The 13133-nt window shown below is 33.2% G+C and overlaps 1 protein-coding gene and 1 non-coding gene across 3 annotated transcripts; one reads left to right on the forward strand and one right to left on the reverse strand.

Moving 5' to 3' along the window:
- Nucleotides 1-781: 781 nt before the first annotated feature.
- TRNAP-UGG (transfer RNA proline (anticodon UGG)) lies at nt 782-853 on the forward strand. Its single transcript has one exon. It is a non-coding gene; the product is annotated as a tRNA-Pro (tRNA).
- Nucleotides 854-910: 57 nt separating this feature from the next.
- On the reverse strand, nt 911-12932 carry LOC148228873 (uncharacterized). 2 transcript variants are annotated; one of them, XM_088200757.1, is made up of 13 exons: nt 12188-12932; nt 11958-12121; nt 11386-11642; nt 6469-6592; nt 6220-6410; nt 5871-6124; nt 4329-4583; nt 4115-4259; nt 3878-4029; nt 3633-3812; nt 2012-2151; nt 1732-1941; nt 911-1669 (listed from the first exon to the last, which is right to left on the reverse strand). In XM_088200757.1, exons 1-13 carry the CDS (start codon nt 12468-12470, stop codon nt 1409-1411), a joined length of 2616 nt encoding a protein of 871 aa, XP_088056883.1. In that variant the 5' UTR covers nt 12471-12932; the 3' UTR covers nt 911-1408. The 2 variants fall into 2 exon arrangements, with proteins under 2 accessions (XP_088056883.1, XP_088056881.1); XM_088200755.1 differs by having other exon boundaries at nt 2006-2151; nt 12188-12699.
- Between the last annotated feature and the right edge of the window lie 201 nt (nt 12933-13133).

Below are 13133 nucleotides of genomic sequence, written 5' to 3' on the forward strand. Positions count from 1 at the left end.
AAATGTACATTATTTATATTATAATTTTTAAAGAAGAATTATTTTTTCAGGACCGGCAATGAATCACCAATCCGCCCCTGAGTGGACATATCGGTTTATGGTTTGTAAAGATTTTTTACGACATTCTAAAACGTTGTAGCTTTTCCGCACGATCGCGATTTACATCCCAGGGTAAAATGTGCTAGTAAATATTTTACTTTTACATAACAAACAGTATATGAACGTTTTGTATGAAATAGGCATAAAATTACGTTACGCAGAGCAGATAACGTTTTATATATTTTGAAAATAGCGCCATTTGGATTTAATATTTATTACTATTTTAATAAACCAGTAATCCAGCAGATGACTCTGAAAAATTAAATAATTATTTAATGCAAATATATGGTTTGAAGCATGGATATTAACGTAAAACACAATATTTTAATAAATTATGTTAATACATTACACAATACAATTTATATAAAGCAAAATGTATGGTATTTTAATTAGTATATATTAAATAATATAAAAAATATTTATTTACGGGAAAATTTCGCACGAAAACGAGAGCATGGCAACACTGATATATTCCCGGAATCAATGTCAAATTTGAATTAGAAGTATGAATAATTAATATTAGCGACACTTTTACCTTTCGATCTAAAGTTATTCACGTGTATATTAATCCTTAGTTACCTAAAATCATAATTAAATTAATTTGACTTCAATATTTTCTCTGTTATTATAATTAGAATGTTGCCCGACATCACACTCAGAAAAAAACACAGTTCAGTGTACCGGCTCAATGGTCTAGGGGTATGATTCTCGCTTTGGGTGCGAGAGGTCCCGGGTTCAAATCCCGGTTGAGCCCTACTTTTGCTGTTTTTTTATTTTAAAATATTTATATTTATATATAATAAACTATATGTAACTCAATGAAATAATTTATTTCTTACAAAACGTACAGGTGAAATGTGTTTATTCTTAAATTGTAAGATCACAGATGATACACCACCACACGTACAATAAATAAATTTAATCTTTACATAAGAAAAAGAAATTAAACTTACGAATGTATCTTTCTATACAATGTTACACGTTATAAAATACAATTTATAAATTGTTACACCATCGTATTTGTTATCGAAACAATTTAAGTAGATTTATTTATTGAATTAATACAAATTTTCATATTTTTTTATGCTTTCATATTTAACTAAAAATTATATACATGAAATGTTCTTAACGTAACAATAAAATAACTTACACTTTATAATGCAACTTTTCTTCATATTATAATCAAATTTGTGACTTCCATTGAATACACTCCGTAAACTTTCTAATGGTCTGTAATTTGTACTCGGTTTGTTTAACATTTAATTCATTGGTTGCTACTTATGATTTATACACTTCACTATGTCACTGCTTAGGTTGGATTGCTATCGTCGGAATGCCAACTGTTTCTCTTCTTCGACTCTTCTCTGCGGTTATTTTTAATTAAATCTGAAATTTTTCCTCTGTCACATCTCTTGGTGCACTTTGGAAAACTGCTGATTTGAGAAAGTCGTTCTTCCTCAATCTCTTCCGGTATCGAATCTCTTCGTTTCATACGTTCGTGATCGACCAGCACAGCTAGTGCCATTTGAGATATGTTCTTCTGATTCAATTTTGGAGCACTACGCGCTAACTACAACATTAATATAACTACATAATCTTACCCAAATATATACAAGATTTAATAACGTTTACCTTATTATTACTATTACTTTCAACGTTCCTACACAACGATGGATGTGATATGTTGTTCTTTGTGTGATTGATTTCCAAAGCAGATTTCAACAAATCCATCTTAGAAGCACTGCCTCTAGGAGTCGATTTGTTTGATATTTCAACATTACTATTCCTGCGTGTACTGTTACTTCTTGTACGGTACAATTCATTTATATCACCTTGCGATAACTATAATTTATAAAACGTATATTACAAGCATATATTGGACATCTTGAATATTACATTTACTAACTCTAACTCTTGAATTTCTCGGTAAAGACGTTAACGATCCAATGGGATTGTAATGTATCATCATTGAAAGACGTTCCGTCGATACCATAGTTCCGACTTCTTTGGTTGACAGCTCCGAATTCAATTTATCACTATCGCCACTCTCTGCTATTAAAATTAAATAAGTTAAAAATAGTAAAATATTACTATAGCTTTCAATACTAGGACATTTTTTATTTTTTAAATTCAATACTTGAATACCAGTGAGTAAAAAGAAATATTTTTAAACTTTATTATATAATATATTGACATAAAACGAATATATTAATCAGAATAAATTATCAAAACAAAAAAATTTGCAAAACTATAAATTAACAAAAAGTAAAGGCCAAACACAGTGTAAAATACATAAAGAGGCCAATAGGAGTTTAAATACACTTTAACCAATACTCTCACATGCTCGCTCAAGTCCGTAGTAATATCGATAAGAATAGCTATCATATTTTTTAAAACAATAATATCCAAGTGCAGACAAACTATGGAGCAATATGCGGGATGCGACGTCTGTCTGTATTTCTTTTCTGCTTATTTTCTCCAGATATATGATTTGCTTAGTCTGTGTTGCGGACTTGACCTAATGAAAGTTCTAAAACTATAATTAGTTTTAGAACTTTCATTAGGTTAGGTTTTAGTTTGAATAGCAAATGAACGTTCCGCGACTGTAGAGTTTTTAGTTTTAAATACTTTTTCGACGGTTTGAGTTTTATAGACTTTTTAGAGCAGCATATTACCGCCTATCAGTTAAATTATATTTTCGCTGGTAGAAATATATATCTACTGGTGAAAATGTATTTGAACTTCACTAGTGAAAATACAACTTTACTGAAAAAAAGTCGACTAACAAGGGTGCATTTTCTAGTATAAAATCAGATGAGACAAGAGCAACCAACTTATCCAAAGTCTACACTACACCACCGAAGAATTCCAAGATGCCTGCCTATGAATTCCAAGATGCCTGCCTATAAATTCCACACAGTCACAGAACTCCCTGATGTGCACAAAGGTCGTCTAGTATGGCAGTAGGCGCTATGGACTTCCACCGAGCAAAGGCCAACCCTTTAAACGCAAGCCAACAAGCAACACCTGATATTATGGGCACTACACTGTGAGGTCTGTGAATTCATCGAGGAACTACGGGCAGCTTTTGAACTATTAAACTTTGTCACGTTATTATAAATTATATAACATTTGTAAATACAAGTGTAGTAAACAATGAGCTAGTAAAAACATATACATATATAAATCGTTACATCGTTAAAATGAACTAAGCAAACATATTTTGAGAAGAAACTGCGAAGATTTAGGCTCACATTTTAAAAACTCATTCCTTGGAGATGAATAAATATAATAATTGAACTAGAAATTTCAAATAGATGCATATTCTCTTATAGAAATATATATCATAAACTAAAATTGTTAAATATATTACAATTTTATGAGATTCTTATGATTTTGTTATACTAAGCAGCTTTCTATCAATAAAAATCTCCGCTCTATACAGAAATTAAAACCAAAATACAGATATTTCGGTATTCAAAATTGATTAGAATACGGGGATACTGGTATTGAAAGCTTTATTATATACATACCAATATCGTCCAAATCTTCGTCGGTCGCAAGAACGTGCTTTAGCTTACGGAGCCAAAAGTAATGAAGTAGACCATAACTGATACCGCCCAAACATGCTACCAAACCCATGTATCTAAACGCTTCACGTGTACCGAATGATGTTATGAGAATTCCTCCGGCAAAACTGCCACTCCCTCGCCCTAAGAATTTTGTTAAAATAATAAATATTGTTTAGTGTGGCTTAATACAAAGTATATAGTTTTACCTAGACTGAAGTGAGCCATTCCTAAAACGCCTATCAAAGTGGCTAACAAACTTTTCGGAGCTAATAAAGCACAATAAGTTGCAGCAGCTACCCACATCAAGTGAACGGAGAGTGATTCCATGGCCTCGAATGGAAAACACCACCAAGCATTCCTTAAATTTTATAAAATATTATTCATAAATACTTATTACCAATGCCAATGCACATAAAATAAGAAAAGAGAGATGTAAAACTAACTCAATTATTGAATATCCAACGAGACGTGCAGCATGTGAAAAGAAAGCAATCACTATAACGTTCACGTGTCCGACTTTTGACGTTATATAATCAGCTCCGTACAAAAATGGTATACTACTGAGCGTACCGACTGTTACTGTGATACCTAAAATGGGAATACATGAAAATGAGCATATGATTCTATTTATTAAGTCTATAGAATGAAATGATATACCTAGTAAATAGTTTGGAGCTCCTAGCTCTTTCAAATACAAGAACAAGAATGATTCAATGAACCCCCAAAAGTTACCAAGAGCGAATAAGAAGAATATGAAGACGATTACGTGAGGCATTTTAATAATGTTTATCAAGTCACGGAATAGATTATCGGCGGGGAGTTTTGCTCCCAATGGCATCATGAACACGGTCATTGCGGATATAGCCAATAGGACGTCGTACGTGTAAAACGCAGCTGAGTAATCGGTGTAACCTGTAAGTAAATAAAAGTTTATTCAACGGGCATTGTAGAGACAGTAATAACCATGCATTTAAATGGAGCTTTCACAATGACTCGTATTGCTTATTATGGTGAAAACACTTGAACGAGTAGGAGTGAAGAAAGGGGATTATCAATGAAAGTTTATTGGTTTAAATTATTAATATAGACCCGAGGTTTTGCAAAATTATTTACCTGCGGTCTTTTCAATTCTCTCGAGGGTGTGTCAAATTGAAAACATTATTCTATCATCCTGTATATTGGTAGCATTGGCCGACATGTGACCAACAGGTGATACCCATTGAGATTCACAGACTAATGAAATTTCAGTAAGGTGATGCACGTTTGTCACTACAACAAGAATACGAGTGGAGTAAATCGTTTCGAAATAACTTGAGTTCTATAGTAAACATCAAAGTGAATTGCAGCTACTTAAGGCATCGTAAAGAAATCATCGAGTTACAATAAATAAAATAGCCTTCTACATATGAGTCATTAATCAGTACACCACAACAAGCGCAGAAATAGAATGGCGTATTGATGTCTGTTAGGCAATTTTGCAACGAAGAATTATTACTGGAGATGTAACTTGTGTACACTACCACAAGAGGGCGAACAATCTTCTCACCGAAACTGAAGAAATTTCATACACAAACATCTCATTGTATACTCTCTTTTAAAATGAACAAGGGGTAATTTTAGAACACTTAAAAAAACTTACTCAAAAATAACATTGTTACCAGTACAATGTACAGGTGTTTCGTTGCAACATTTATTTTTTTAATGTGTCATGATCAAAAAACAATAAATAAGAAAAAAATACAAAATATCAAAATGAAATGATACGAACTGAACCAGATCCTCGTACCTGACATTAAATAGAACAAGTGAAATGCCAGCGTATTAAGTAGCTGGGTTACGATAGGTATAAGTGAGTTTGCTAGTGCAAACGCCCTGGCTCTAACGGGTATCAAAAAAGAACGTGATAATGGCTCTCGAAGATGTTTCAAAACCCAAAACATGAATTCCTTGAGAATAGTTAGATTATCAACAGTAATTTGAAGATTTATCTATGCACTTTCTACGTTCTAGAAAATTCGTATTGACTGCCATGAATACTACATAAAAAAATATTAACGATTTCATTTGACTCACTCTCATATATAATATATTGCTGTCTTTAATTATTGGTGATGTGTCAAGTGAAATATCATGAAAAATTACTCTATAGTACCTCAAAACAGGAACAGAACAAAGTCATTCTGGAAGTATATTACTCACCAACTTTTTTACTCTTCATATCAATGAGCATTCCAGTTATCGGTGAAAATATTGCCATTCCGATGCTCGAAAACAACCTTTCTCTACCAAAATCACCACCGTACTTTTGTATCATCGTCAAAGCAATAGGATCCATAATCGTCACTCCGGCCGAAAGCATAATAGTGCCTAAGAATCTCAATATGAAGTAAATCAAGAATGTTGTATCATCGCTTTCTTTATAATCTGGTGGACATATATCTGGTCCTCCGTGTCTATAAATATATAGAAAACATTAGCAATACTCATCAACATGAAAATATATTAGAATTAACCTAATACCGGGCTTTAATTAAGAGTAACTCTTTACCTAAAATTACATCTTTGCACCATGCATTCAGTTGTCAAACTGAAAGTTGTCAAAATGCTTATATTAGACGATAGTACTAGTCCTCCGCATCTTAAGTCTTCTTTATCAAGAGCTGTTAAATTGACGCCGGCGTCCCATAGCATCTTTTCGCCAAATCTTTGGCGAAAGTCTGTCACTGTTTCATTTTCATCCTGAAATATAATTTAATTTTAAAGAAATACTATAATAAGATGAACATTGATAATATACCTGTTCAATTTCTATTCCCAGCTGTTCTACGGGTTCTCCGAGATCAGGATGCATATCGATGCTGAAATAAGCCCCGTAGTCATGTTTCTCAATGGTCTCGTTAAAGTTTGAATAATCTTCTTGACTGTAAGTAAAATGTAGATTTATTAGTTGTAACATATTATAAATTAATCTTAAAAGCATTGAAAAAATACTTTTTAGAAAAGATTGCAGCAAATATTGTATTATTTGTGACGAAAGTCAATATGTTCACTAAGTAATCATAATTGGATTTATAAAGATATTGTACAAACAAAAACATTGTAAGAATCATATGTTTATAGGATATTAAAGATTAACTGAACAAATAATTTATGTAAAGAGTCTGTGTTAAAATTGTATAATAATAAAAAATATTATTCAATATGATTCATAATAATACAATAGTATTCAAATAGAAGTTATTGTATTTTTTTCATGTTACACAATAACTTAAATTTAAGGTTTGTTGGTAACGATGAACTTATTGAAATGTAATTTAATGTAAATCTTATAATTTTTATATCTGAAAATTACATAAATGCTTACAATAACATACAAATGAAATTTTAAATTAACTTGTAACAAAATTTTAGGATATTGGATATGTACTTTAAATCAGAGGTTCTCAAAGTGGGCAATAACATCCACCGGTGGGCAATGGACAAATCTCAGTGGGAAAACCGGCTCCGGGGAATTTGGTGGACGGTGGAGGCAAGGATTTTTCAGAGAGGGACATAAGTTGACCAGTCAGTATTTGTTTTTTTTTAAATGTCGATTTCTTTAAAATTCATACTGAAATCTGAGAAACCACAGATCAACGTATTTTGAAGGATCGATAAGTGGTACCAGTGGTCCGACGAGTTTGATGAACAAAAGTGCCGAAACTGTAATGATCTTGAACGAAGCTCTTGTTGAGGTAATAATTAGGTTAATTTGTGAAAACCCGCTTTCACGTTCACTTGAAGAAATAGGAATAGAATTTATAATATATATTGAACCCAATATATTTTCAGAATGTCTTTTCGAGAATGTATTCGCAATGTCCACATGTTTCTAATTTCTATCTTCCCAAATGTCAACTGAACATCAATATTTTCATCCCAATATATTTGGTCAAATACACGAGCCCAAAGTACAAACTCGACATTTTTGCTATCTATTATCACTTTTTCAATTGACTTGAAATAATAAAATGTTTTCAAGTCAATAGGAGGATCATTTTTAGAAAAGTTTCATGATGTGAAATATTTTCACATTTACATCTTAACATCACAGCAGTGCCATCGCATGCTACCGAAACTAAATATTTTGTTAAATAATCTTCCGTCATCCCATAAAAATCAAGACTTTGGAGTAAGGACTCAAATATTCCTTTTTCAAGTTCGATCAAGTCTGTGCTTTCATTCCAACACTTTCTATACAGCATCCAACATACACAATGAAGGTAATTTTTTTGCTTGTGGTGATTGATTCATCAATTATCAATGAAATTATATTTTTCGATTAAACAATTTCTTTAAACACATTTTTTCTCATTTCATCACTTATATGATTCACAATATTAATGAAGAATACTACCCATTTCAACTCCATTCAGTTCTTGGAGATAAATTTCACTTTTAAAAGTATATATTGGTTGATTTTCCTTTGCTACTTTATATACAGATTTTTTTTGCTGTTATTACTTTTTCGCGAGATAATGATTTAAAAAAACTCAATCGTATTTTTTTCGGTTTCAGGAATAATTTTCAACGCTGTTTTGCGTGCAGCAAATTCGCTGTGAACGAAAATTTTTTTTGAAATGCTTTCTCGTCGTTTCCTTGTTCTCATTCTTTGAAAATTTGTGTCCAGCTATGTTTCATTTTGTGTATGTTCAACCATTAATTTTTGAACAAAAATCGTATTGTTGATCTAATGAGCAAAAAAATCCGGCAATAATTTTGAGTTTGGCCTTGCTCCTAAAGATTAGATTGAGATGATTCAAAATCAGCAACTTGCACCAATATTTTTTGTCGTGTTTTGGACTTTTTAACTGGGACCGGCTGTTGAGAAGTAACTAGAATTTTCATTCATTTTTAAACTTGGGGTTAAACTTTTACACTAAAAAATTATAAAATTAAAATATTGAAGTCACATTTATAAAAATAAAAAAATAAAATGTACCACAGATTGTCAATCGCTAAGCACGTGTATTCAGTAACAATTGCTTTTGCAACATTAAAAATACCGTAAAAAAGGTGCCGGAACTCCGTTGTTACATGACATAAAAATCCCTCTGAATGCTCAACATATGTTTTTGATCGTCCTTAGCTAATTATACTAAGTGAGAACTATTGTTGTAAGACTCGACGAAAAAAATAATATTGTATGTATTTTAGTGAAGTATATTTTTGTCATGTTTTCTGTACAACTCGAATGTCGCAAATAGCCTTGACACCTAAGATTTCGCTAAAAACATTACAGTTGTTACTATAGTACATATGTATATATAAAAATACCAGTGGCGGTTCGTTGCAGAACTATTAATTGAATATATATAAATGATTTGTTCAAGTTTTCTATAATAGTATTAAAAATGGAGAAATAATGTAAAAAAATAAGCACAACTGGAAGTCTTTCTTCTTTTTTTTATCAAGAGTCGCCTCTGATTTTGCTAAAGATTTTTTTTAATTAAATAACAACACGTTATTTCAAACCAGGGCTATTTTCGATCTTGTAAAGCGGTAATGAAAGTTCTAAAATTGTAATTAGTTTTAGAACTTTTATTATGTCAAGTTAGGTTAAAGTTTGGGTTTAAACAGCAAATTTTAAAAGGGTTGATTTAATTCTGGCGATGTGAAAATAAAAACAAAGACTGTAAAGCTAGAATCTGGACAAGTCTTAGTGATGGATCATTTATTTCTGAAAAACATGAACACACATGTAGCATTTCTGGAAATGCGGCCAGAGTAATAACCCAAATAGTACAGCAGCTAAAAAATTAGCAGATTCGACAGTGAGCAACCCATCACAAATCAAAATTCTAGAAAATGTTTCTTCTGCTTCCACAGCCTTCGCAGAAATATTCAAAGAAGAATATTTTTTAAAAAAATAGAGGCCCCACTTAATCCTGATTCTAAAGAAAAAATAATTATTCCTGCAGAATATTTAAATTATGAATTTAGTCCATCACAATTTTAACGTTTTCTTTTAGCTGATTCTGGATCAGAACCAATCGATCCAATGAGAATCTAAATTTTTGGTCGTGAAAGTCATGTAATGTGGAGCCAAAGCATGAAAGCATTATTTGTGAATGGCACATTTTTACTTTCTCCCCTTTTATTTTCTCAATTTTTTTATATTGGCTAGAAAGGATGGAGGTTCTGCTTTTTATATTTTATTTTGTTTATTACATAATAAGACTCTTGAAACATACACAAAATTATTTTATATGATAAATGAAATGTGTCCATTACTTGATCCCGATCATTCATCTGGTGCAAAATCTTCGAAAGCATTTAGCTTCATATAATCTTTAGACCAGATACAATTCTGATGCGTAATTCGCATTAAATTCAAAAATGATTACTTCATTTGCTTTCATTCCAGAACAAGATATTATACATGCTATTTCTGAATTGGAGAATCATTTATCCAATGAATTAGAATAAATTTTAGAATAGTTTACGAACACTTATATAGGTCGCCTAAGAAACAATAGAATTAGAGCTCCACCGATTTTTCCCTTCGACGTTTGGACTGTTTATCATAATTGTTTATCAATAATTTTGCCAAAGCATGTCATCGGAAACTGTAATTGAGCATTGGTAGCAGTCCAAGTCATCCAAATTTATGGATTTTTAGCAATGGTCTCAGAAAAATCCAAAACAGGTTTTGAACATCAGCGCAAAATAGACGTTACGAAGAAGCTGATCAAAAGAAAAATATAAACGTTTTGAGGTACAATAGAGAAAATATCATAGAATATTTACGTTGTATTGGATATATATATATATATATATATATATATATATATATATATATATATATATATATATATATATATATATATATATATATATATATTTAATTTCTGTCGCCCAATTGATCGGAATCACCCATTTGTCCGTCGCCCAATTGTCGCGTACCGAATATTTTGTATTCAATTTTGTTCATCAAACTCGTCGGACCACCTTTGCCACTTTTGGATCCTTAAAAATACGTAGATCTATGGTTTCTCAGATTTCATTCTAGCATAGACACCAACACTAAAAATATGAATCAAGACGATTTGTCAGACGAGAATTGGGCAAAACTTTGGAAATCAATATAAACTTTTATTCAAATATATATTTTATTTTATATTTAGTTTTTAGTCGTATATTTGTATTTGTTCGTTAAACTTAAGATTTGACATGTCTAAAGTAAAGAAAAATATATTAAAAAATCTGTTTAATTTTATATGCCCTTCGTATCATAGGAAAAGCTGTTTTAAATGTAATTTAAATGATATTTTCTTTAGTAAAAAGCTTGACAAGAAGTGAGTTTCTGCACCTTTTTTTTAAAAAAAAATCTCTGTTTCAAACTATACAAACATTTTACTTGAAATATTTTTCTTTTGATAGAATGCTTTTTATTAAAAGTTTTGTTACTATAAGGCTAAGATAATCTTATGGATCTATGAAATGTTTCTTCAGTAAACCCTTATCATATCTTTCAAGTTTAAGTTTATAAACTTAATTTGAACTTGGCGTAAATTCTAGCTATTTATTATCTTGACAACACCTTGTTTTAATCTTGCAAAGACCATATAGAATAATATTTCTGTAACTAGCTCGTCTAATATATGGACAGGAGTTCATAAGATATATATTTAGATGGCTTAATAGAGTCTATAATTTATCAAACTGCAATTACCTGAAATTCGGTTCAGTATCCTGTTCGACCGTAGATCTCTCCGCGTAATCATATTCGTCGGTAGTGGTCGTACCGTTGTACAAATTGAGGTCATCTTCGCTTCCAAGATCAACTGGAGTGATTCGAGTCGTCTCCGGTGCAAAGGTTGTGGTGGTGGCTGCTTCCAGCAGGACGCAGTGGCTCACACAGCTGTTGAGCACCAGATCGACGACTTCCTCCTCGGGACACTCGCGGCTAGGGCAAGGGCTCCACCATATCTGTAAACTCGCAAAAGGGACGTTACAAATTTGGGCAAGAAGTCGCAGTTCCAGCGCAACGGTTCACCTCGCGCACGTCACGATAACTCCAATGAATCTCTATCAATTGTACTTAATCTTCATACCTAATTCACGATGACATCCACACATATTGTAACACTATTAGTTAATTTGCTCGGCGGACGGATGTTAGCAATTTGCTAAAGTTCTTCAAGGAACACCGTTAGTGAAATATATAAATACGGTGACATAAGTTTCGTCCGCTTTTTTCTCATATTCCGCCAGTTTAAAGAGGTAATTATTCAATAGAAGTACCTCTACGTCTCCGGTCACGGGATGCTTCATCACATAGGCGGAGGGCATTATTCCGGGCGTCTCCTGGTGAGGAATATACAGCAGCGAGTGATGGCACGCCGCGTTCAGAATCAGCGTTACGATCACTACAGGTTTGTACTGGCCGAATTTATCGACGAGAAAGCCTGAAAATGCGAATGCGTTTACGTGCGGTTCTTCGATTCGACTCGTGAGCTCGAGCTGCCACTGACCTGTGATCGGAGGACTCAGGAAAGTCGTGAAAGGCAGCGCTAAGTATACGAACGATATTTCAGGCACGGTCAGTCCTATACTCTGCATGTGGATAGTCAGATAAGGCAAAAGCGACGCCGTAGCGCCGTACATGACGAAAAGCGTGACTTTTAGCATCAACAGATTGGGATTGATCCCCAATCGCCTCAATAGTTTGTTGTTGTCCGAATCCTCCTCCTTCTCCTCGCCGTCGGCGACTTCTTCATCTTCCTCGACCTCCTTCTTCTCTCGGTCTTCGTCCATCTTCGCTAGCGCAAAACGCACAAAATCAACGTTTCATACGCGTTCCATACCCGAAAACGTTATCACTGCACATCTCGGACCGAAACTCGATCGAAAGACCGGAAGGAGGCCATCACGAGCCGCTCCTACGCCATCTCCTCGGCGCAAAGTCTAGGACTCGCGTGATCCTGCGACCGAGCTCGAATTGAAATTGAACCTATATGTTTAGTCTCTCGGTCAATTTAAGAATGAAAACAAATTAGCCCCATTTGCTAGTGTGAACATTGAAGACGGAGTGGGGATCGCCGTGGAAGAATACAAATGTGGGTGAAGCCAGGATATATACGCGATCCTCGAAAATTGCCTTTTTGGACTTGATCGCCGAGTTCCTGCGATGATTCAATTTGAGAACGAAATTAAAACGCAAAAAGGCGTGCGAGTTTCGAGCGTCTCTCCCGGCTCTAGTGCAAAATCCGAGTCCCCGATCCGGCCCTGTCGCACTGCAAAAGGATCGCACTGACCTACATGAAGCGACGTTGAAGGTCTATCGTTTGTCTCTGGTTCTGATTGATCAAATTTCCGATCTAGTACACTAGATCTTGAGCTGAATAACTCGCCACACACTCTGGATAATAAATAGGATAATCGCTGTTTTAATATCATTTTATTTTAATATATCCAGTA

The sequence above is a fragment of the Plectrocnemia conspersa genome, unplaced genomic scaffold (assembly GCF_051122295.1).
Source record: "Plectrocnemia conspersa isolate PC_06_02 unplaced genomic scaffold, ASM5112229v1 ptg000012l, whole genome shotgun sequence".
In the NCBI taxonomy this organism is placed as follows: Eukaryota; Metazoa; Arthropoda; class Insecta; order Trichoptera; family Polycentropodidae; genus Plectrocnemia; species Plectrocnemia conspersa.

Coding starts and splice junctions, on each gene's coding strand:
- LOC148228873 (XM_088200755.1), bottom strand. CDS start 12,470: ATGGACGAAGACCGAGAGAAGAAGGAGGTCGAGGAAGATGAAGAAGTC. Junction 11,643..11,957: donor CCGTGACCGGAGACGTAGAG/GTACTTCTATTG, acceptor GCGAGTTTACAG/ATATGGTGGAGCCCTTGCCC. Junction 4,584..5,870: donor TATGAAGAGTAAAAAAGTTG/GTGAGTAATATA, acceptor ATTTACTTACAG/GTTACACCGATTACTCAGCT.